General features: G+C 38.3%; 1 protein-coding gene across 6 annotated transcripts in view; it reads left to right on the plus strand.

The window, feature by feature from the left end:
* Positions 1–25,910, plus strand: part of PARD3B (par-3 family cell polarity regulator beta) — a 402,302-nt gene that overhangs the window by 250,080 nt on the left and 126,312 nt on the right. For all 6 annotated transcript variants that reach the window (XM_039554939.1, XM_039554936.1, XM_039554938.1 and 3 more), the window contains 2 exons: positions 12,265–12,471; positions 13,454–13,682. In XM_039554939.1, the coding sequence (XP_039410873.1) occupies positions 12,265–12,471; positions 13,454–13,682 (436 nt within the window). The remainder of the gene's footprint in view (positions 1–12,264; positions 12,472–13,453; positions 13,683–25,910) is intronic.

Here is a 25,910-nt window from a genome sequence, read left to right on the forward strand (position 1 = left end):
TAGCTGATAATCTTCAACAGATCTTGTATCTCTTGAGTTTTCTTACTTCCCTTTTAGCATATGTAAACTCTTGGTATCCACAACAACAAAAAGAATCGTTCACATAAATGTTTATCAGCGTTGTTGCTGTGAAGAGAAATTATGACTGATTACCCATTTCCTTCTTTTTCTCTTTCAGCAAGATCTGAACCCAAGTAGTAGCTTTCAGCTCCTTCCTGGGGGACTGCTTTTTCACAGGGGGGCCAATTAAGCATATGGTAGAACAGCCATTACATTTTTTATTCTACTAACATTAGCCTCAGTGTTTCAAAATCTGATTTTAGCTTTTTGCTCTGAAGTGAATTCCGTAGTATGTTTCACTGTCCAATATGAGGGTTGACATACTGTGAAGCTGTAGAAACAGCTCTGAAGAAGAAGCTGTCAAGCAGCTCTGATTAACCATGTGCTAATATATGCAAAGTTTTAAGAATTGTGTTAATATTTTAGTGATTGATTGCCATAAGTCTATACTCATCCACAGTATGGCTTGTTTTGCATTATCTTTTTGTGAATATGGAATGGCATGCATTATACAGATTAACCAATATTCCCTCAGAACGTGGAGAAAATACTGGTCCACAGTCAAAGACTAAAGAAGGTGAAAATATTTGATGAAAAATAGGATACAGGGCAGAATACAAATGCTAGTGTTCACTCTTGATACACAAGAAAAATTAACGTAATCATATTGATGATAGTAGCTTTTTATGTAAGGATATCACTGAACATGAGAGCTCTTTTCTTACTCACTTGGTCAACTTGAAAAAGTTAACTGCAGCACTAGCCACTGTAAAAAAAAGGCAAAATAGAATGTTCCGACATTGCTAGAGAAATCTGGCCGAGCTGCTTAATATCAGTGACATTGTTCAAAATATTTGTTCTTAATGTTTATGAGACTGACTTTTCTTGTAGTTGGAGCAAAAGCTTATGATCTCAAGAATATAAGTGATGTTTGTTATTTAGTTTTAAAAAGCTACTGGGCTAATAACACAAGCAGTAGTTTCTAATTTTCATACGGTCGTAGCATGAGTGGAGGAGTGATGTGTTTGCAAAGAATGAAGTTTTATAGCTTTATGTTGTATGACTATACAGCCTTCATTTGTAAGTAAACTGTGTCTGTAGGCAATATCTGGATTTTAGGGACAAAGGGATATCAACATGCTATCCTTTTAGTATTAAAAAAGGAAAACACAATGTTCCAAATGACATTACTATAGAAAGGAAATTGTTGCAAATGATTCAGGGTATTAAATGGCAATATGTCATGTGCAATATCATATTAGAATTTGAAAACCTTTTACGTGCTAAATCTCAAATTAGCCTACCAGGAAAAGGTTAATAAAAATATCATTTCTTTCTGTTTATTTGTGCTGTATATCTGACAGCATTTTCTTGAACACACATTTATATCCTGGTTGGGTCATGATCAACAGTCACTCCTGTTTGGCACATTAATGTCATTACTTTGACTCCATGAAGGTTCTCTGCCTAGAGGTCAGGTCCTGCTAAAGTAAACTGTCAGGCTCAAGGAAAACCAAAGCTGTGATTAAGGATTTGCAGATTCTGATTTCAAAAGTTAGCATTATGCAGCATATTTTGGATGGATTCCATCAATCTTGACCAAAGACCCATTAAACATCAGCAAAGGAAGAAACCATTACTTAATATAAGAAAAAGAGCAAATCAAAGCACATTGCTTGGGAAGGGTGGGGGCTTTTAATATATTAATACTTCTAATTTGTTTAATGCTGTAGATCTAGAAAAAGAACACAGGAAAAATTTACTAATTAGTAATGTGGATAAGTGTCTTCCAAATTTTTTTTAACTTTTTTCTTTTTTTTGACTGGACTGTACTCACCACATGGACACACAAGAGAAAAAATAACCCAGGGAAAATACTGCAACAAACTATTCTTGTGAACTACAGTTGGCAGAGATGCTCTTGCCTCAGAAAGCTCACATGATGATGTGTTTAAGGCATGAAATAATATTTCAGAACTACTGATAATCTATGATGACGTATCTTTTTGCTCTTTATACTTCTAAAGCTATTACTTCTTTCCAGACATTTGATTCCTTGAACTAAATGAAAACAGCACTTTCAAAGAGTGAACAGTTTCCTCTTGAAAGGCACATGAGCCCATTTGTTTCTTCTTACTCTTTCAGCAAGACATGGATGTAGCTGAGGATGGCTTTCTGATTTGCTAAAATATCAAAAAGCTTTTTTTAATCCACAGTTCACTGCTTTGAATTCACTACAGGCTGAACTTCATAACATCTGACACTCATGCTGTAACTTGTGTAAAATGAGTTATTGTTGCCTGCCTCTCCGTGGGCAGGGATGTAATGCCAAAGTGTGGCACTTGCAGAGTATGTGATCAAAAGACACATACAGCTGGCATAAGGTGGCAGACAGTGGAAAAGTGTTGATTTACTCGAGCTGAGGATTTAGTCACTAGGCTTGAACCAGACTGAAAATTAACCTACCTGTCCTACTTCTGGAGTCCCTTGAGTACACTTAGGCCTTGATCTTGGATTAAGGCTCTTGAAAATTGCAGTTGCTGTCGACTGTTCTGCACAAAGATGAGAGTTCAGTGTTAATTTAGGGTGTTTCACTGAACTGATGTATTTTGATTGGATTGCTGTATTTTTGAAAAACTCCTCTGTTTCTGTAGAAAAGTTGCCTTTGTAATACCAGACTTTGAAATTTTGTCCGAGGATCCAACCACCAAGTAGCTGAAGTACATTAAACTGGGCACTGAGTTTTGCACCTGATTCATGGTATTGTATCCGTTTTCTGACACAGTTGATCAAGCATCTGGTTATCCAAGGACTGGATTATCCTGATCTACTCATAGCTAGACTCTGGTTCATGCTTCAAGAGTGTATGGGATCACTGAGCAGAATGATGTGTTTTCTGGTAATATTGAGTCCCAGCTTAGAGGAAACCCTTATTTTTCTAAGATATACCATTGGGTTTGTCTGTGTTAAAATGTCATTTGGCTGTGCTTAACCATGATGTCCTGGTTGCAGTATCACTATGACTGCTGCTTACCATCCTGAAGACATTTGGAATTTTTGATCATAATTTAGGATGGGATGTTGAGTAATTTCTACAGAAATGTCCCCATTGGGTGGTAAGGGGCACCAAGAAGAACTGGAATGACCCTTTTTTCTGTTTTGACACCACATTTCTGCAGTCTGGTACCATGGTAAGTGTGTGTGCATGTACTGCTCTCCATTTATTGGGCTAGTGAAAGGGAACACAGGAATGTCATTTGTACACAGATGAGAAAAATGGGTAAGAAAAGTTTGTATTCATTTGCTGTTTAAATCCTATTCTAAGTTGTTCCATGCAGCAATTCTATTAGCTTTTCCAGTTTGCTATTTAAACACATTGTACCAATGCAGAACTGAATACTGAAAAGATCCTAAATACATAAATTGGTAATTAATAGCGTACCATCTTGAGAATACTGAAAATTGCTGCAGGAGAAACTAAACTCGGAGATCAGGGGAGGTTCCCTTTTCCATGGGGGATATTCAAGGCTAGATGCACATTTGTTAAGCAGCTAGGATTGTAACGAGTTTTCAAAAAACAGATTCATGAAATGGTCTTTATTTAGGATATCTTTCATCCTTGCCAGTGTTTTTTTTTAATACAGCTTTTCTATTAAAATGACACGTCAGGACATACCTAGCAAGGGAGCTGCAAACTTCTTACAGGTGCTAAAACATATATAAAGTGTAATGCAGTAAATTGTATAGACTAGGCCTCAGAGTTAACCAGTATAGCTGAAGTAGTATTTTGTTGGTTTGGGGTTTTATTTAAGCAGGCTGGGAGTGTAATATTGTAATCCAGTTGTGACTCATGCCTGTTGAAAACTCAGAAGACAGCCAGATGTTATTGGGTGAGAGTCTGTATCTTTGCACACTACAGAACAGCTTAGCAAAATCCTTTGCTGGAGCTCTTCAGAGGAAAACTTTCTTGCCATTAGGTCCATACATTGGACTTTTTTTTCCTGAGGATTCAGTTTTGTGGAAGAAAGCCTTGAAAATACAAGTTTACCCAGATCCAACTAATGTTAGAAGAACATGTAATGTAGATGTGAAAATTGAGCTTTCCTTCCCTAAAAGTTGCAGTGAAGGATCTGCTTCACAGCCTACTTGCATGCAAAGCTTGAAAGGTTTCCTTTCAGTCTCTTTTGAATTATTGGTGAATAGAAGGGAAAAAATTATTATTCAGATGGAGGAATTTGTCCCACTTCGCAGTTATTCTAATATGGCAAGAGGGAGCTGTATTCTTTGAGGATTTTTTGTTTTTCTAAAAACAATCCTCATCTCTGGAATGAGAGCAAGTGAAGAAGTTTCAGTACAGAGCATAGTTTAAGGGGTGAAAAAGAGAAAAAAGTTGAAGCATGTAAAATAAAGCTTGGTTAAAGTCCCAATATCACTACAATGATGGATTCAGCTTTGAGGAATCTGTAATAAAATAGTGCTATCAACTTTATAAGTATTCAAATGATCTTAAAAATCTCAGTAGGAAATAAAAAGGAACCTTTGCTGAGGACTTTCCTTGAAAATCTTCATAATCCTTTCAAATTCTGCAGGGCTTTTGAGTCTCAGCCGTGCCGGATAACTCTTTCTCTTAGTTAATAGTAGGTTTTACAAAGTTCTATATATTCCCATTTAAGTGTTGGATTTTTGAAATGAACTTTTCAAAACTGTTTCAGGACAAATATTATTAAACTCATAAACAAAGCAATTTCAAAAATATGCATGACTTTGTGAATGGCCTTGTAAATAGAGACAGATTGATTACAGGTATATGTCTACCTTCTTTAAAGGTTATCTGCTGGCAACTTCAAGCAAAATGTGCATTAATTTCTTAAACTGAAAATTAACCTATGCACTTTCCTTTGAAACACAAATAGATAAACAGAAGAAAATAGATTTTCATAAATTCTCCTGGAAGTCAATCTATAAACCAAACCAAGTGTAGATTAGGAGTGAAAGATGCAAGTTCACTACTTCTTTTCGTCTGCTTTATTTTAAAGTGCTGTGAGGAACAAATTGTTTTGCATTCCTATGCTAATAGGACACACTAATCACTGGAAAAGGTGATTCTGGTTTTGTTCAGGATTTATGAATTAAGGGTTATTACTGGAAATGGCTCATTTACTCTGTATGGGCCTGAGACAGAAAGTCTGAGTCCTCTGAAGCTTTTGTAAATACACGTTGCAGAATCTTCCCAGACTGAGATGTTTGCCTGTTTGTAGCTGCCTAATCCAGAAGTGGTTCTCTGACAAGGTTAATGCCCAGTTAATTGCTCCTAGCCTTGACACACAGTTTAATTGCTATTTGGCCCACATATGCTCTGTGTAGAATTCTAGTGGATGTGGTGATGCAAACTACAGGCTGGTGGAGGGCAAACAAAATAAATACAGTATTTTATGTTCTTTTAATTCAGGGCCAAGTGGATTTGGATGAAGTGTTTATTTAGTTTGCTGGTTGCTTCAGATGCTGTGGCATATTGATTCCTTTTATTACTAGCAGCCACTTAACCTGACCTCTCTCAGATCCAGTATTTTAAAAGCCATAAATTTTAACTTTACTTATGAGCAAGGACTGAAATGCTGGGAAAGCCTTTTTATTAGCAGAGCTTTGCCTTCTCCCTGTTCATGTGTCACCCATGGCAACAATATTTAGAGCATCTTAAATTAGAGCGGCTGTTGGGCAGCTCGGTAGTAGTGGGGTTAGCAATAAAAAGAGCACATAAATATCTCAGGCATGTAGGATTCACTGATCAAAGTGTGGGCAGGTGTACAAAAGCAATGCCATTACTAGCAAAAGGTATCCTTTTCCTGGTTTTTTTTATTAAAAATCTCTCCTTTCTTAATGTTCACAGATAAGGAAGATTTTTTTTTAATTGCAAGTTAAATTGCTGATATTGAAATGCATTTTCCTTTTCTGCCTTAGCTTTTTTTTTACAATAATAATCTTCCTTGTTTCAATAGGCTAAATTCATCACCAAACAACACTTAAAGCAATCTTTAACATACAGCTTATGTAAGTATTTATAAAAATATGCCCAAGCCAAAAGTTGATGCATAAAAATGACATACCACTCTTTGAATTATGAGTAATATGATGGTTATGAATTTCTTTCTGCATTCACATGTAAAGAACTCAAAAAAGCTTTGAATTAGTGAAGTAAACACAAAGCTTAATACGAACTTCTTGCATCTAATTTGTTACTTCTGACTTAAATCAGTAATTTTTAAAAATATTATTACAGGCTTGTTGACTAAGATTGAGTAATAATTTAGCAGCTTGTTTCAAAGTAGGGTTAAGGCCTAACAAAATAGATCATAACCATGAATTTAATGTAAGTTTTGGCTTGCTTTCTTCTGTTTTGGTACTGAAAAAGTTTTTCCATCTGTCCTACAGATCAAAGGTAACACTCTAGATGTTAGCTTCATACTGTCAGAAGTGACTTTGTTTAAATATTAGTGCAGGGACTCTTTGCTTCATGTTAAACTTTGGCCTGGGAACAAAAATGTTGGTTTAGTTTGAGAAGCATAATTTATATCAATTAGTCCCAGAAAGTGTCACATTTCCCTGTCTTTTAAAGCTGGGGGAAAGCTTTTCAGGGGGCGGGTGTAGAAGTAGAAATAAAGCAATCACAGGGCACTGGAATTTTTTTGCTACTACTCAGTTCCAGACTGATCAATTTACAAGGTGCCTGAAACCACTGGGGAATCCTATTTTCTAAAAACTGGACTTTTTCCTGTCTGCATTGCTTCTCCTATTGCAGTTTTCCTCTAGCAGGTTGTAACAGCTATATCTAAAGTCAGTTTATACATAAATATCCTTGAGGAGAAAGCTCCTGCTTTGTACAAGATAAGTAGCTTGCTTTATATTGGGACCTGTTTGGAGGGCAAATGCTTCAGTTTGCACCAACTAGAGGGAGAACACCCATTTGCTGGAGAAGGAGAGATTCAGATGCCTAGGAAAACTTCACCAGATGCAGAGCTCTGCTGTGAAGTGGAAGGTTATGTGAGAGGGTAGACTTTTGTAGCCACATGAAGAAAACTAATTATTGCAGCAGATAAGATCAGAGGGGTTTTATGCAAAGACAGGCGTGGCTGCATTTTGTCTGACATTCAGCATTAACCTGGGAAGTGCACGTTCCCCTTCACTGAGGTTTTTGCTTGAACCTCTGCCTTTGCTTCTAGTTCTTATTTGATATTGTTGCACTGGAAAACTTGTTAGCATTTTTGAGATGTTTAATGCCATACATATTCTTTTTGAAATATTAGCACGTTTCATTGCAGTGTTGTTGTTTGTTAGGGATAAGACTGTAGAAAGCAGCGACACCAGCATATGTTTCTAAGATGACAGTAGTGCATTTTCACTTCTTGCCTAATGGCTACCTTATTCCAAGCATTTGGTTTTCAGCTGGCTAAAGCTCATCATACCTTCTGAGCCCCAAATTGTGAACTGCCATTATTCATAGCTGAAATTGTCGTTTGTGCAAATATGGGCTAAATTGCAATCATTATATGTAGTAAAATAGATTGAGATATCTGTAAACCTGAAGACTGTAGCTGTCTCTTACAATCAGAGAACATGTTAAATTCTTCTATTCTTTGATTTCTCTTTTTTAGATTTTATTTTCTGTCAGCTGGGGTGTTCTTCTGCTTTCAGTATTTCTGCTTATAATTTGGAATGCTTGGATTGAAGTATTAAATGAGCAAGACTATATATCTTGTCTTTAATATGTAAGTGCAAGATAATGATTCTTCTCTTGCTTTTTATCAAGCCCTTAATCTTTTCTATGCCACCTGTATAAATTAGTGTTGAAGAAAAAGCTACAGTGTGATCTAAGACTTTTCTACAGAAATGTTATATTAAAGCTCTTCATTTGAAAATCACAAGCTCAAAGATGTAATGACTTTCAGATTCCTCTTTCCTAAATCATTCTCTGCATTGAATTGGCGGATGATTGAAGAAGTATCTGAATATAAAAATATAAGTGAGAGAAAAAAAATCCTTTGTTAGTTGTGCATACTGTGAATCCTACCAGAAATAAATGAAACTACATTAAACAAATGGTTAAGAAAGAATGGAACATGAAGTAATTTGATCACCATATGATGTTGCAATCTTGTGGAGTGAGCAGTTGGATCAGCTAGGTTGTGGTAGGCCTGAGTTCAGTGAGCCCAAGCAGAACATCATGAATGTTACTCGAGGTGTGTGTCCAAAGCGGAGCAGGCACCGAGCTGTACGTGCTTCCTTCAAAGCTGTTGGCGTATCTCACTCTGAGTCCTACCACTGAAGAAGCTTGGTGCTTCATGCTTAAACAGTTGTTTGCCTGCTAAAATTAGTCCCATGCTCTCTCCAGCATCCCAGCATCCACAGGGTAGAACACTTATTGTGTTCATAGCCATTTTCTCTTCCCTAGTACCACATGAACCTCCACCATGTGCATGCAATAGGAACCAGGACTGTGTGCGTTCAGGGCACTGGTAAAAATAGAATCAAATTATTTATAATTTATTACAACTTTGTGTTTATTGTATTTTCTCAGTCTCAGTGATCTTTCCCTTCTTTTTTCCTTTATAGGTTTTTTTTTTACTTCGTGGTGTCTTTCAAAATGTACATAGTAAGTTAGTCTAACTCACATAAATATGTTCCTCTAAATATTCTCCTTTAGGCATATTCCTGTAGTTTTGGTTTTCAAGAAGAAACATTATGTAAAAAATAAAGTTAATGACAAATATATAAAATGTTTACTCTTTAGGGTGTCTTGCAAGTTGTATTTCATATAGAGTGGCAGTGATTCATGGCTTCTCTTCATGATTCCCTCTGTATGTGCCTTTGGGGTGGCTTGCATTGCCCACAATGCTGTGTCATTTGTTTCCCTTTGATTTTCATGACTGACATCTTGTTTTTGGCATATTTCCTTCAGCTGGGCTATAAAAAAAAGAGAGGAATGTGCAGATGTGGGAAAAAGATAATCTTGGGAAGACCTGTCTAATAATAATAGTTACAAAAGAACAGAAAGTAGGTTACATTTACTGGTACATTAAGAATTTAAAAATCTGTGTTAGTCATGTTGGCATTGAGCAGAAAATTAAAGTATGTATAAGAGCATCTTTCAGTTAAAGAATGATCAGTTACAGATAACATCTAAGAACCAGCAATTTGGTTTCAGCCAGTCTAGGCAGGTACTGATGTCAGTTGTTGTTTTCTCTTATAAATTCAGGAGAGATGTATAAAGTAATTCACCATTTATAAGAACAATAAAGTAGATGCTTCAGTTGGCTTTTTGTCATTGTACTACAAGAAGCAGTAAAAGAAGAGCTCAAGAATTTAAAATCCGTAAAAAGAAACATTTTAACACAGTGAGCAATTGAATTTCTTATTGCCAAACTATGTTTTTGTACTAAAAATCCAGGTAAGGCTAGATATAAACACACACCATGTATCTCCCAAAATGCCACTTGTTAATAACTTGTAGAAGATAAGAGAGGGTTTTTGTTGTTTTATTTGTTGGTTTGGGTTTTTTTTTCTCCATGAGATAAATAATCATGTTTTCAGGTGTACAGCAGTTCTAAAAGTCTGCAGAAATGAGAAAGGTACTGGAGTGGGTGGAGGAAGGAAATTTCCCAATTTGGGATGTGGTCCTTGTCCATTATGGAGTCTTGTGCATTTCTCTGGAAAGCATCCGGTAATAGATGCTGGCTCAGAAAGCATGGGGACAGGTCTCCCTGCTTAGGGAAGCTTTTTAGCTCCTGTATCCTTAGCTGTGCTCTAATATGTGATTGCTGCAGCTCTACAATGAAAGGGAAAAAAAAGGAATAAAAGCTGAATTGTAAAAAAATACGAAGTTCTCACTGTTGTTAGTGAAATTTCATACTAAATTATTACAGTCTTAGAACAGGCCAGCTGAATGCTCAGTACCAGTCTGTGAGTAAGGGTTCTCAGTAAGTTTTTGAATAAATGAGGACACCTCATAGCATGCCAGTGTGTCTAAGGACTGAGTCACAGTGTGTGGGGAGGCTGAGCACACAGCTTGCTGTTACATGTGACATATGATGCGTCACTCCAAACTTCAGGTGTTGACTTGGATTTTCTTGGGAATGGCCTTCATCCATTGCAGTCTTCCAGTCTGAGTAACTGGCTCAGCTTTATATAAAACAGGCTGTAACCAGCATTTAACTTGAGACTTTTTTTTTCAGGTAATGGAGCTTAGGGCAGTAATTGAGTGCAGTACAGCTTGCTCTGGGATGTGTGTGTGAGCACTTCTGTACTTTTTTGGCCATCCAGCCATCTGTTGCAGCAGTCTGGAGTCAGCCCTGGCTGCTGGTCCTCCCCGAGCCATGGGCCCACATGGCCCTGCTGGAGGCAGGAACATGCCCAGCACTTCCTTGCAGACTCTGCAGTTGCCTTGAAGCCATTCCCGGTGGATGCTCCTCCCTGGAGGCTCGGCCCGCAGTGTGCTGGGGGCCTGCTGCCTGCAGGGCACCCAGACTGCAGCCCCTGGCAGCCTTTGCCCTCCTCCCCGGGCAGCCCTTGGTTTGCAGCCCAGCCTGGCTGAGTGCTGCTGTGCCCTGTGTCCTGCCAAACAGCCCACCAAGGCTGGCTGCTGACTGAAACTTGACAGAGCTTCCTCTCTGCTGATCAGTGCCTTTCACTTGGCCTTTTTTCACACCATTATGTTTCCCTTGTTTTTTTTCCATCTCAGCCTGTGATAGGCGCCACAGTGCTTCATACTGATGCACAAGTTTTTAGTGATTTTAAGCCCCTTTATGTTGGGTGCAGGTCATTCCTCTAACTCTATTTTAGCACTTGCTAATTTGTCAATAATGGTAGTCTCCAGAATGGCAATTAGTGAACAGAAGAAGGTTGCACTATGTGATGGAGCAGCCAGTCTTCCCTTACACCTGTTTGTCTCCACACATACCCCCAATCTCCCACTTGTTTTCAGCTACATATTGGTCTGCAGGTAATGGAAGTGTAAATTGCTTTATGTAGGCACTACTGACAAGTCTCTATTTGGTGCCAATTCTCAGCTTTTTTGCTTTTAAGAATTTACTGAACATGCTGTTCAGAATTACTTGCACTCTAGGATTGCTAAAATCAAGCATATCATATTAATATAGCTGTCTCTTCTGTGACCCTTGAATCCCTTCAGACATGACAGTATGGACATGTAGGTGAAGGGCTTCTGTTACGTTCTCCTTCAGCTTGTGTTAGTACTACTTAAAAGTTGAAAGCAAAAGCACTTGAGTTCTCAAAGAGAGAAGGTATATTGCAAGGCAGTCTCTTCCTCAGTGTTTCTATGACACGTTTATTGTTCTGCCATATAAAAACTAAGTAGATGGTACAAAGGCTTTTAAATTAAGCTGTGAATTTCTTCATTGATTGGAGTGCATCTATTCATTGAATTTAGTTTTTTACCTATTCTGCTATCATTTTATTAATACTAATTAACACAAATGCTGCCACAAAATAAAGACTTTCTAAGGTCATAGAGTCAAGCATTCAAAGAGGAGGAATGTTCGGCAGACTCAGCATTTTCTCTGTTTTTCTATGAAGTGCTTTCTTATGCCTGTAATCAGGGAACAAGGCAGCAACAGCAACATCATTTATGATAACCTGTACTTTGGTTGTTTCTTGAAAAAGGTGCCGTGCATGTTGGTATCATAGCACCAGTTTCAGCTTGAAGAAGAAGGTTGGCTAAAACTTAGAACTAATAATGTATCTTCTCTCAGGTGAAATGTATTTGAAAATATCAACCATTTATACAACCTATCTCCTAAAAAGCAAAACACTTGTTGTGTAGCAGTGTTTGTTTTTGTGAGTCTAAAGATAATGCTCTCCTTGAGACTGTTAGCAATGTCCAGTTGGACATCACTGGCAAAGGTGGAAGAAGCAGCCTCATTCTCATCACTGGTGTGGGCTTTACGGTGGCACAGAGCGAGCCAGCTATTGCCCATCACTTTGTCAGACCTGTAAATTGTGTGCCATTCCCTGCTAGTCTGAATGGGGTATCTGCTGAACTAGGTTTAACTTGATGTTATTTTTAGAACAAATTACATTGATTGCATACTATTTCAAAGGCCCCAAGTAATAAAGTACACAATTAAATGTATCTGAGTAGTTGAATTTCTCTGTGTGGTTTTTGGTATAAAAACTTAACCATTTGTTTTCCAGACTCTTCTGGCAAAGATTTTGGTCCTACTCTGGGATTAAAGAAGTCCAGTTCTCTTGAGAGTCTTCAGACTGCTGTGGCTGAAGTAAGGAAGAATGAACTCCCTTTTCACAGACCCAGGCCTCACGTGGTGCGGGGTCGGGGATGTAACGAGAGTTTCCGAGCTGCCATTGACAAGTCTTACGAGGGACCTGAGGATGGAGAGGAGGGTATGTTGTCGATGGCACTGACTGAGGGAACCACCTTCACTTAGCACTGCTGAGGGCCAACTCTATAGAGCACCATGAGCAAATGATTTAGTCCAGTTGAAAAGCTGATCACATTTTAAAAGCTGTTCACATCTTCCACTGAATAGAGCTGTCTTTGTAGTACCCCATCCAACCTTGACTGGGTTTAGTGTAAAGTCTTTCACTGATCTCCTTTGGGGCAGGGGTGGGTTGGAGGATTTAGAACTCAATCCTTAAATAATTACGTTTTTCAACTTCAAGAAGCAGCTGCTTTCTTCAGATTACATTAAAAATTATCTCTCTTGTTTTACAATTCCCCCTTTTCCAGTCAGGAAATTTGTTTCATGTTGTAGATAAGGCAGAGTGTATTGATAGCACCCTGCTGCTCGTTCTGCCACTATGGGTTTTATAGACCCCAGTCTGGAAATACATCTCCTTTAGTACGGAGCGTAAAACTGTGCTTGGATCCTGAGCCCCCCAAATTGAAAGAACACAGCTCTTTTCCAGCCAGACAAAACATTTTATCTATTTCTTCTTCAGCCACTAAAATAGAAAGATTCCAAGGAGTGAATGAAGTCATTTTGTTGCATAGGTTGGTTGTGTCAGTCACCACAATCTCTTGTTGAAGTAAGCTCTCAGTGTTTGAAACCCAGCACATGGTTTTCTTGAGCTCATGGAGGTTAACAAGCTAAATTTCAGATAGAATAGTACTTTACTCTGACAGGATTTTTATATCAGGAACAATAACTAGAAAACAATTCATAAAAATAATTCTGTCTTTAATTTACAATACAAATCTGTTTGAATCCACTAGATCTGTTTAGTCTGCTTTTTAAATTATTCAATTAAATGAGTAAGTGTTGTGAGTCATTTGAGCTCTTGTAGACACTCGTTGCTGTATTTCTCATGTTTGCATTTCAGTGGCCCGTAGCCATCCTCACTGCTTCTTTTTCATTCTGTGCAGATGGTGGCTCTGATAAGAGCTCTCACTGTGGTCAAGAAGCTCAAAATGTGGAGTCTGCCCCTCCAGGGAACCCTGAAATAGAAGATGCAGAAATCAAAGCAAAAAAAGACAAAAAAAATAGGGAGAAAGAGAAGAAAAAGGGCAAATCTAAAATCAAAGAGAAGAAAAGGAAGGAAGAAAATGAAGATCCAGAAAAGAAAAAGAAGAAAGGCTTTGGTGTCATGTTGAGGTATGGCATTTTACAAAGCAAAACAGTCACCCATTCTCGTTATAAGATAGGAAACAACCAATGCTCTCATAAAGTAGTGGAAAAATTATTTCACTTGGACTCAAATAATGTTTATGTTATTGAAAAAGAAAGCAGTTTATACTTTTACACCAAACTTGTAACTGCGGCAGAAGACATTTGGCAGACAAAATGTCTTTTTGTGCCTTTGAAATGCATTCCCATATGTCAGAAAAGATTCAAGGTTTCAAGCTTAAAACAAGCACGTATCGATGGGGAAGGATTTGTGGGGAGTGTTTCTGAGTAATACAAGTTCTGCTCCCACACTCAGACCTTTACCTTCTCTTCCCTTGCATATTTGCTTCCTTCACAAGCTGCGGGGAGAGCAGAATTCCTTGGGTTAGTGTAAAAGGCCTACTAACATTTGCAGTTGCTGAAAACCACTACCTGTGATAAAATCTTAGCTTTGTGGCTCCAGCCATTGCCTGCAGTGAACAAAAGCTCACTGTCCTCCCTGCCCAGCATGCAAGTGTTTGAACTTTTCTGTGGATATTTGTTCTGTGTCTCTGTATATGCTGGAGTCGTCAGAGTTCTTCAGGCTGTTTCCTTGCTCTTGGTGGAACCTTTGGTGCTGTAGGCACTCTGGTTGCTATCACCCTTCCTTCTGGTACCTGTTCTGTCTATTGAGGATTTAAGTGTTTCTGTTTAAGTAGATCTTGGCATTTGATACAGGGTATGTGATGAAATTTTTTGGTCACCTGGAGGAGATTAAACTGAAGGACCATGTGGTTACTTATGCCACTGAACACTTAACATTAGCTTTAGGAGGCTATTGGTGTTTCTTGTCATGCTGTATTGTAGACAAGACATATATGAAAGCCACAATCATTGCTTAGACAAGGATACATTTAACTAGTAATCTAAGAAATTCAGCTGCAAGATCATTCACTGATTATGATCTTCATTAGGACGTATAATGTATGAACTTGCCTTTCTGCCAACTTTCTGTTGTTATGTCGTCTAAAGTAAAATTACTTGTGTTATATTAACATGGAAGGTTTTTGCTGACTTTCTCCCATGTATCAGCAATTGTTCTATCAACTTTTGAACACTGTGCAGACATTGTAAAAAATATTCAGGCATGCCTGTGTGCCAGATTTGCATGATTTCAACAGTTGTTAGTGTTCATAAGATGAAGGTGCCTGACTATACAAGTCTGCTTTCAAATGGGGCTCCTCAGGAACGGAGGAGGTGTGTACACACATCCGTGCATTGCACGTGCCTTTGTGTTCCTACTGTTTAAAGAAATGGGCCTTAACATGGAACAGTAGTCAAAAACGGAATAATTAGGAAGGTGACATCAAAAACTCTATCTTAAGCTTTATATCTATTTTCGTTCTTTTTAGCTCTTCGGCATGAGTAGGAAAGAGGAGGGGAGTGGCACAGATGTGTGATGAAAGGATAAGTACTGTTTCACGTATCAAAGATACATAGCAGATTCAAAGTTTGAATTGTAAAGTCTCACAGGAGGGGTATGATATCTGAGCCAGAAAGAACATGGGATGACATCAGAATCCAAAACAATCTATTTTAGTTGACAGAAACACTGATAATGGTCAATATGCAAACCTGGAAACAGTAGGTTACCATTTGTAGTGATTCCCTTTTTCAGAATATATTCCACATTTTGGTAGTATAGAGGTTTATACATCTGCTCTTTCCATAAGCTTGTCTTTGGTTTAGATTGATAGTCTTCCCAGCTGACAGTAATTATTAATAATATTTATCTGTATGGCAGCACAGAATGGGAATTTCTATCCCACACCATTGAAAATCTCTACAAAACAGCAAAGATGGAAGTTACACATTATAATAAACAGAGAAGGGGGAGTAGGTACGAACTAACAGCTCAGCTGGGAGATTTTTAGAGGTCCTGCATCCTTGTCAGTATTTTTTCCAGAATTTATAGAACTTGAAAGAAAATTCCTTCCTGAAAAGGTGAGAGTCCTAGGGAATCCTAGCCATCATAGAAGGGAAAGAAAGGTACAGACCTGTAAAGCAGAGATTGAACAAGAGCAACCAGTGTGAGTTTACAAAGGAATTTGGGACCATAGGTCCTGGGCAAGGTGAGCAAATCCAGGCTGGCATTTTTTCAGACAGAAACTGCTGCATGAGACATGAAGAACAAAACCAATTGATCTGAATGTTTTTAAAAGAAATAATAGGGAACTAATAGTGGAATTTAGAACAGGTCAAATACCAACTAAATATTAGATTCAAAAGGTATTTTTTCAAACTGGAATCTTGTACTGATGTGAAGGGTGAGAAGTGTCAGGAGGGATGGGGAGGAGGTTTGAATGATAAGTATTTCAGCAACACGGGAGGAAAGAAGCATCCAGATTTTTTATGACGTTGTGGGAATGAAACTGGCATGTTTTATTGGTAGAACATCTGTGGAAGGAAAGAGGGAAGTTTAGATGACAAAAGTTGTGAGCTTCTGCAGCAGGCAAGGTGGCTACTAATTCTTGGTATCTTAGACGAAAGAAGTAGAGAGAAGTATTTAGAAACTGAGATGAGCCCAGTTTTTCACATGATGAATTTAAATTGGAAAGGAAACCTGCCACATAGAGGGCATTAGAAATGTAAACATTGTAGTGGAGCAGAAAGCTTAATGGAGAAGGAAATCTGTGCCTTTTGTAAGTACAGTGGTGATTTTGCCGTGAATCCCCCATGAGTTAGACCACCAAAAGGAGGAGCAAGAAATAGAGCCCTTGTTAGACTGACAGGAGAGATAAAGCCAAGGGAAAAGAAGCTATGAAAGCAAGTGTCAGGAGTGAGAAGAGGAATTATATTCCTGGGACCAGGCGATGTCATGAATTTTTTCATCTTGTCTGGTGACTGCAGCCATGTGACTGATCCTACTGGGAGCTGGAACCCCTGCTCTGCTATGTTCCTACTGTTTGTACTTCGTGGGCAGCTTTGTTCAGAGCTATTTCAGCTGTGCCTGCATGGTTCTGCTGTGCTGTGAGATGCATCCAAACAGAAAAACAGACTTGCTGAACCCATGTCAAAATTGGCTTGAGATAAGTAGGAATTGAGCATCTGTGGCAAAAGCTCCAGGACCAGAAGGACAATGAAAAAGAGAGATTTTGCCAGAAAGCTCAGCGCTAGTTAAGACACATGCGTTTTCTGGTGAATGACGTGGGGTCAGGTGTAAAGGACAAAAGAAAGTAGAATTTGAGGCTGAAACAGCTGCTGGAAATGTCCCACTTGTCTACAGTGGGATTTTTGTGCTATGCTTGCTGGGTCACACAGCTGTAACAAGTTTTGCCTTGATAATGGCCATGTGCATTGGCTGGTTTCTGCTTTATAATCAATAACAAAGCATTTCAAGGTATTAAAACCAAATCCAAGTATTCAGCTGTAGTACAAGAATTGTTGAGCTTTAGTCTTTTGCATCTGAGATTTTTGAACATATTGGAATTGCTACTGCATTGGTTTTTTGCCTTTTTTTTTTTTAATTTAACAACAGAAAATAGCAAAGCTGTTAGCAGTTGCTAACAGATTTCACTTAGTGCCTCATCTGTTGCTCAGCTGCTATTTACTTGTAGTTCCTGGTCTTTTTTTACACATGCAAAAAGAAGAATGATTGCTTTCCTGCTAAGCTTTTCCTTGATTGAAGCTTTATTTAGGTGACTGTGATTCAGGGAGACCATCAAGAAATCATGCTTTTATTTTTGTAATCATTGTTTTTTAAAAAGTCCTGTTTTTTCACACAGTATTAACTGAAACTCTTGGCTGCAGCATATTAACAACTGTGACATTTGGGCAAAGTAGGTTAATGTACTGAAGGTTTGAAACACAGATGACACTGGTTAAAGTCTCTATAATCCAAAGTACTGTTTCACTGTGGTGCTGACTGCACAGTGTTTTGTTTCCTTGGTTGCTTCGGATGCACGTATTGCCTGCCTTAGTTCTGAAGGTGTGTATGTGCTGTCCAAAGACAAACAAAAGTTGACTCTTAACTGGTTTTGTGTAACATTGGCCAAGGAGAGTTATATTTTACTTTTTGATGTTTTCTGGCACATCGTGCTGTCATTATTCGCTAATAACGCACCACTAGACAACAGACAGAACAGTAAATTGATACTGTGTATCAAGAAAATGACTACATTAAATACTTTCATTACTGGAGCTGTGACTAAATGTATACTTCAGTCTCAGGAAAAGGCTAGTGTCTAGCATCTACACTGAATCTTTTTCAGAACAGAAATAATACTGAGTTCTGTGCAGATACAATGGAGCAGCAGGATTTCACAATGCCACATTTGATTCTTGGCTCATCCCTTTTCTCACGTTGAGCTGACTGATTCTTTCAGGGCACTGTGAGTCTTAGAAGGCTGCTGGACCACAAATGAGCTTCCCTGTACCTTTTTTTGAAGGTATTCAGTATTTTCAGGAGAAATGCTATAGTGAAACAGCATATTTGTGCCTTTGAAAAAAAGTAGTGTGTAGTGTCATTGTTTAGAACTGTCAAAAGCTGTGTGAGGAGGCTGTTTGGAAGGGTTAATTAACCCTTTGGTGCAGGGTACTACAAATCCCTGATGCTGAACATTAATGCAAAATGTATTACCACTTATGACCGAGAATTCAAAACTGATCTAACCAAGAGGTTAATAAAATAAATTTTAAAATTATTCCTCAGTTTGTTAGGTGATGAACTCCAGATTTTAAATTTGTGGTCTATAGTTATTGAATTGCCATGCTTTGAAAAACTATCAAAATATTCTCTTCTAACAAAGGTAGGCTTTTTGTTTCTAAATTAAGTTGGCAGAAGACTGAACCTTTAAATCACCAGGGAAATGTGACCTCTCCCATGCAGTGCAGTTGTGTATCCTACTCCCATAGCAGTTGTTACAGTGCTGGAGTATACATAAGTCTGTGGCTCTCTCTACCTTTTCCAGATAGTGATTGTAAAAATTCTAGGCAGCCCTTTCAGTTTTATGGATATGAAGGTAAGATAGCTAATGGACTGCAGCCACACCAATGGCATTTTAATAGGTAGCTCCCCCAGGCAGGGACCAGGAGGCTGAAGTCATAATTATTTTTTTGTGGTATAAAAATCTAAGAGCAAGTATGTAATTGGTGACTCAGAGTAAAGAGTTGTGCTGACCTGGAGTGCAGTGAGAGAGCACTCTCTCATTCAGTCTTCATTTCTAGGCTGGACTCAGGAAGAAAAAACAACCAACCTTCTTCGTATAAAGCGGTGCTTGTCAACTTGACTGTTTCACTAGAAAATATTTTAAAAATTAGTATAGGTGAGAAAATGTCTATCCCCCAGCACTATTGTACATCAACCATGATTTGCATATTTGTGCACATATATGTATAACTGCAAGCCCAGGGAGCAGGAATATGTATGTGTGTATTAGTTAGATTTGCTTTTTTGCTCTTCAGAAAGAGTGCGATTTCCCACATAATAGTTCATCTTAAATTATTTACCTTCCATTTCACAATATGAGCCATGAATATTTTATTTTTTGTCCCTTTAATTTGCCAATTTTCCTTTGAGCTAAGTGCCTTAGTGATTTTAATTTTTCATTCTAGTTGGAAGACAGAAATGACCCTTTTTTCATTACTACTATTATAGGCCTTGTGCTCAGAATGATACTTTTTACAACCAGCACTGTTGAGCCTGTAATGGTATTGCAGAGTAGATAGCATAATATACAGATATTGACTTCCATTAAGTATGGCACTGTGATAACTTATGGAGAGATTTTTTTTTTTCTACTCTGTTGCCCTTAGAAGTTGAGTGTTGTAGAAGAAAAGGTAGCAATATATGACAAAGGAGCAAATAATAAAGATGTGACTTGTTGAGAGGGGTGGCGTATATAACTTTTTAATGTATTTATCTGTGTATGATGCTGGAAATCAATATGGACATGGACAGATAAAAAAATCCCCACAACTAGATTAAATTATGTTTTAATTAGGCTAAAGTTATTTTAGATATTTTTCGTCCTCAATTGCGAAATGATCCGAGATGGATCATGTGTATCTGAAATACAGCATCAGTTAATGAGGCAGATGAGTTACTTAGAGGCCTTGATTTCCTTTTGCATAATAAAATTCCCACTTTTCATTTAGGTAAATTAGTAAATAAAACTCCACTTTCCTTTAAAGAGCATAAGAACATGAGAGAGGGGATATACCTAGTCAATTTAATCTACTTCAAATTTTTCAAGTATCTTAAGCAAAAAAAACTAAACAAACATTTCATTTTACATGTATGGCTTTTTCTTTTTCTCCACCATATTAATTCCTCCTTGGCTGCATTCACAGACAGACTAAAGCAGAGAAAATAAGGGGGTTTTGTGCTAAAAATGATCATGCAGACTGCCTACTAAAGGCTGATTTGTTTAATTAAGCATCTGTTCTCCCCTTAATATGCATGCATAAATCTCATTAACGTTAGATGTATGCAAGTGCAGTGAAGAATGGACCCCTCACTCTCATTACTGAACTTGGATAACAAGATTTATATTTACTTAACAGATCAGAGCAGAAAGTTCCCTCTGACTATTTAAAAGGACTCGAAATTACAAACTGTTTTCAAGGAGCATGCTTTTTGTGAACTACTTGCATGTTCACTTCAAGTTGAAATATCATTATTCAAGTCATTACTAAGCAAAAAAAAAAAAGGCAGTGTGCTCTGTCTGTGAGGATTAACTTTATACATTAAATTCTACTTAAATGGTTACTTGCCTATTTCATACTGACCTCTGTGCATGCCACAACTGCTAAAAGTAAACTCCAGGTGTTTTCTGGAGGTAGCATATTTCTTCTAAGTGTCTGTCTCTAATCTCCCAAGAAATGTGTTCTGCGAGAAGTGTCCTAGAAAGCAAAGTGTATTCTTGAGGAATACTGAACAGTGCAGCACTGTGTTCATCCGTCATTCACCAGAGTTGGCTGTTACTTGCTCTAAAATCTGGCTGAGGATAAAACTTGAATTCCATGTTTTCTATATAAATTGTGGTGCATTGGGTATTTCTGTAGATAATACAGATGCATTATGGTTAAAGGTCCTAGAGGGTTTAGAGTCATGCCCACAAGAATTAGAATTAAGGCTTCCTGTGCTGTACTTTAACCAATAAATACATGTTTTGCTCAGGAATACAGTGCAGAGTATAAGTTCTACCTTGACACCAAAAGAAACAACAGGGTTTTGCTGATTTTCTGAATCAGTAGTTCTTGTAACATGACCGTGGTAGACAGGGGGGTTAGGGGATAGACAACAATTATCAGAGAAATGATACAGAAGGGGACTCCTGACAGATTCCTTAACTACAGGGTGCTGGTGGGTGCTGGTTTAATAGGTATTGGCATTAACAGCCATCTGTAGAGAAAATTAAATGTACTCATCTCACTGAATTATGACCTATGCCACACAACGCAGTCAAACCAAAGTAATATTTATATTAGAGTGCAGAGTCATTGATTAAATACACATGGCATCTCAAATCCAGTTGACATTTTAAGTCGAAATGATTGCAGACATGCGGTCATTTATTTAACTATTACTTTAAAAAATGTGTCTCTACTTGTTATTAATAGAAGAAAGTCAGACCTGACCAATATTTCAATAGGCTGACCTTTTGTTTTGCTGACATATAAAAGGAACAAAGCTCCTTTTGGGGTAGTCACAATTTCAGAGCATATGAAGTATGCTAGCTTCAGAAAAAACCTGACCCCTTGAACTACTCTGTCTCTTTCTTCCCTCTTTTTTTCCACACAGTATTTTTGAAAGAAAATGAAGAAGAGATGGTTTAGGAGATAGGAAAAGTTTTAGGTTTAGGATTAGATAGGCAAATGTTTAGGAGATATACTGTGAGAGAGGCTTTGTTTCAAATGCCTGCTCTGCTACTGATTTCTTGGGAATCACTGGTTAACTCAGCTGCTCTGAGCCGTAGTTTCTACACAAAAGTTATCCTCTGTGCTTGTAAAAAATGAAAATAACAACATTTCCCTGTTTATATTATCATTGTTCAGCTAAACCTGTTAAAAATTAAATGCGTTTAAAAACTAGTCTGGTTACTCCTGTAACAGTGTAGCAGGCAAATAGTTTTATTCTTAAGAAAATGAAAAGTAGTAAGCTTTCATATGACTTTCTCAAACTAATTTTCCTCCCCATACCCATTCTTGCTTAATGTGGGCAAATTATTTTTTTCTCTGCAGATTAGTCCTCTTTTTGTCCTTACTCTGTTGTCCTGAAGACTAGCAGCATCTTCCCCCTTTCACAGAAGCCCTATATGGGATGCCATCTTTTCATGAACCTTAAATCCACTCAGCAGGGCAGTGTCTAAAATTTGCTGACTTACTACACAGCACACTGAAGACATGACCACACAGAAATTTCTTCCCTTTCTGTTTGGACTCGTGTTGCTTCCAGATTATTATTATTCTCCTGTGGCTCATACTGCCGTGTCCTGGTTCTGAGTGCTCACACCTGCCCCTGCCAGCTCCAACTCTGTTCCCTTCCTGCTCCTGTCTGTATTACCTGGCTGCTGTGGTCACCTGCTTTGAGCAGCCACGAGCACTCACAGCCTTTGAAGGCAGCACACTACTGCAGCGTTTGCAGCAAGTCTGGCAGAAAGTGTTTTATGCAGCTTTCAACTTCCCTGAGAGTTGCCTCTGCTGCAGAACGTCCACCATGTGCATGAGCATTGGCAAGGCTAAATAAATGATGAAGTAAGGCTTTACATCCTTTCTGCCCCAGCTCTTGCTTCCCGTCTCTGTCCAACGGCAGTGAGAAAAGCTCTTTACAGCTTCCTGCTCTGCACCACATTTGGCCATGTCCCATTCTCCTCCACCTCTCCTCATTGGTTCGGATGTGAGTGCAAAGGTGCAGGATTGATCCTTACCCAGCAGTTCCAGCTCATTCAGCTGTTAACTTAGCAGGTAACTGGTGTTCCTATCACCTCCAGCCCTTCATCCTGGACAACGCTTGTTTGTCACCAGGTTTCTGCTTTTGTTACTTTCTCCTCCTCTCTCTACCCTATTCTGCAGCCTGGGCTCTCTCTTGTCCTGGTTGTCACTCAGCTTATGCAGAGTCTTGAGTAATAAGCCCAGCAGAGTTCCTTAGTCTGGGCTCTGCACTCAGTGTGGGTTGCTTCTACTCTATGCCTTGTCATGAGCAGCAACTGCTCTGATTTCTCAGTGGTCACGATGCGGTTTGGCATTTACCATAGAAGTTAATTATGCTATCCAGTGCTCCCCTCACAAAAATATTTACATTCAAAGAATCTTCCCCTGCTTGCTTCCTTTATTCAGTGAAAATGACATCTCTAGGGTCTTGGCTTGGCCCTGGTGCATGCGAGAGAATTTGATCTTGCTCTTTAGAGATCTTGGAATAATTCTTAGGGGTGAAAATGAAGAGGCCTTCTCCTTTTTCCCTTTCTGTTCTTGCAACTTCCCACTTTTGCTCTATTTTGCTCAATATCTGGAGAACAAACAGTAAAGAATGAATAGAAAGTGACTGGGGCAAATATAAAATGTTAGCCAAATGCTGACATGAAAAAACCTGTCCCTCTCTGTGTGTTAAAAATTCTGTATGTATATTTAGTACAAGATACATGGGCCACTAAGTGTCTGCTATGGCTCTTTAGCATTTAACTCCAGTATTGGGTTTGAAGTAATGAACTGTATGCCTGTGCCATTCATTGCCCTTTATTTGAAAGCAGTGAATACCTGGCCCCACACTAGCCCCAGATTATCATCAGATTGGTTGGTAGTAATGTGTAAATAGAATTGTAAAGCTATTTTCTGGGCAGAAGGCCACAATTGTTGTTTGCTATTTTCCTTCTAACCAAAGAAACCTAGTGTGTAATGAGTCAGGCACTGTGCATTCTACCTCTGTCATCTTTGAGTTTAGCTTTTTATCCTCTGATGTGGAAATCTGTATTACAGTAGCTCTGCATAACAGACATCCTAATGTTCTGGTTTTAATTAAAATTAGATTGAGGAAATAAACAATTCAAAGAAGTTAGCTTTCCTTTTTGTGTCCACCCCCAGCCCCCTGCAAAGACACTTTCCATATCCTCTTCTGTGTTTGGAAGTGTTTGTTTTCATTCACATGCTCTTGGATTGTTCAGCCTCCCGAACAGACAGCTTCCCTAACAGACAGCGAGGAAGGACTCTCAAGGAAGCTTAATGTTATTCATTTAATCTTCTTAGCAATACATATTTTTAAATTATTGATTTTTTTGGTCTGTTTGGTTTGATACAGGCTGCAGTTGAAGATTTCACAAAACCAAACTGCACTGCTTCTGAGAAAAAATTTTCACAATACAGCTGCAGATTAATTCTAGTGACTGTGTGTATAGATACACCAGAGAGTGAGTGACTTAGTTACTTAAAAAGAAATTAGCAAATATTTCTTCCCTTTAAAATGGCAGATTATTATGATTGTAAGTGCTGCAATAGGTTAATGTACCTCTTCATCCCTGAAGACCTCTGCCTCATCTCTTTTGTAATTAATTCCTGTTTAGGCTATTTTAGCTTGGTTGTCATTTGTTGCTTCCCAAACCATCAGTCATCTGCAGCAGTGGAGGGTGCTGTAGGCAGGATCAGGCAGAGCTCCAGGAGCTCTGGGCTGAAATGGCTTGGGAAGATAAGAAGAGAAATTTCTAGGTATAGATTTGCTTTGAACCCTCTCTGCCTATAGCAGTGGTGTCAGCTGCTCTGTTCCTACGTGTCAGACGATTGCTAATTTCAGTAATTGCACAGTGGAAGTTGTATTTACATATGTGTGGTATGAATGCTGACACTGTTCTGTAAGGCCACTACGAGAACCTCTAAATCCTGTGGTGCTGCTCCTCTCTGCACTGCGCAATTTGTTGACTTGCCTGTGAAGTCTGGTGTACCCTGTGAGCAGGGAAAACTGATTTGGCAATGCGAGCTTGCTAATTCTGAGTGGATAACTGGCTTTAGTCCCCAATGCTGAAATGAAGCAAATTTTGGGTTATTGCATCTCCTGCATGGAAAATACTATTAAAAATCTGTGTCTTAGAGATACTCGAGTATTTTACAAAGACTTACATGTTTCTGGCAATCTTGGAGGGGAGGAAGGAAGCTGCACTCTTACAAAATATGTGTTCTAGTGGTCTAATTAGAAACACACCAAATTTTAGGCAGTCTAAAATATGCTAACAAAATTATTCCAATAACAGTATATTTATTTAGTTCATCCCTAACATTTATTCTGGTTTAAATACCAGCTTCCTCTGCCTTGTGGTGATATTCAGATTGGAGAAAATGAGTTTAATCTTTTTTGGTTTTAGGCTAGAGTCTAAAGAAATTGAAAGATGATGTTCCTGTCATAGTGGGAAGAAGGATCACTACTGGCCCTAGATTAGCTGTGGAAAACTTACATTATACCATAAACTGCTGTCCATGCACTTGTATGGAATTGAAAGTGGAGCACAGACAAAATGATCTTTCACTAGAGAAGATTAAAAAGAAGAAAAAAAAAAAGAAAGAAAATAAAAGTTGCCAGTTCCTCTAGAACAGGGGAAAAAAAGTGAGGATTGAGGTTCAGAATAAGTGAATAGTTAGATTTACTTGAGTGTTAAGGCCTCAATCCAGCAGAACAAAGCAATAGACTACAGGTGTATTATATGTGCTTCTGTCTTCCTTGTTCTAGGTCTTTATTGAAACAATACATTTACACCATAATAAAAGGCTACGGTGGAGCTAAAATTAAAATATATAGGTAACTATGGGAAGTGTGTTTGTTATTTGTAAAGACTGTGTGTGTGAGTTTAATTTACTCATCACATGTAGAAACCCAAAATTTTCTACCTTTGCTATTTTAACCTGTTACCTTATTCTTTTATTTTTATGGAACTCATGTGCTAGCACATAAATCTTTGAAAGTATTGCATATTAGTTTCCAGAATATCAAGTAAAAAGCTGTGTCTCTTTTTTTGACAAACTATTTCTGTCTCTATTATAAAGAACAGCAAAAGATTAGGAGAGAAGGTGATGGATTTACGTGTTTGCATACTATAAATACCTTAGGCAAGGGGAGAAAGGAGATGCTTAGGGGCTACATAGACTAAAAGGAGCTTCTTTACAGTGGAATAGTCTTGTCACATCACTGTATCTGCCTCCTCTTCTCAAGGTCACATAGACACTCAAAGACATTGAACCAGCCCACGCCTGGAAAAA

The sequence above is a fragment of the Corvus cornix genome, chromosome 7 (assembly GCF_000738735.6).
Source record: "Corvus cornix cornix isolate S_Up_H32 chromosome 7, ASM73873v5, whole genome shotgun sequence".
NCBI lineage: Eukaryota > Metazoa > Chordata > Aves > Passeriformes > Corvidae > Corvus > Corvus cornix.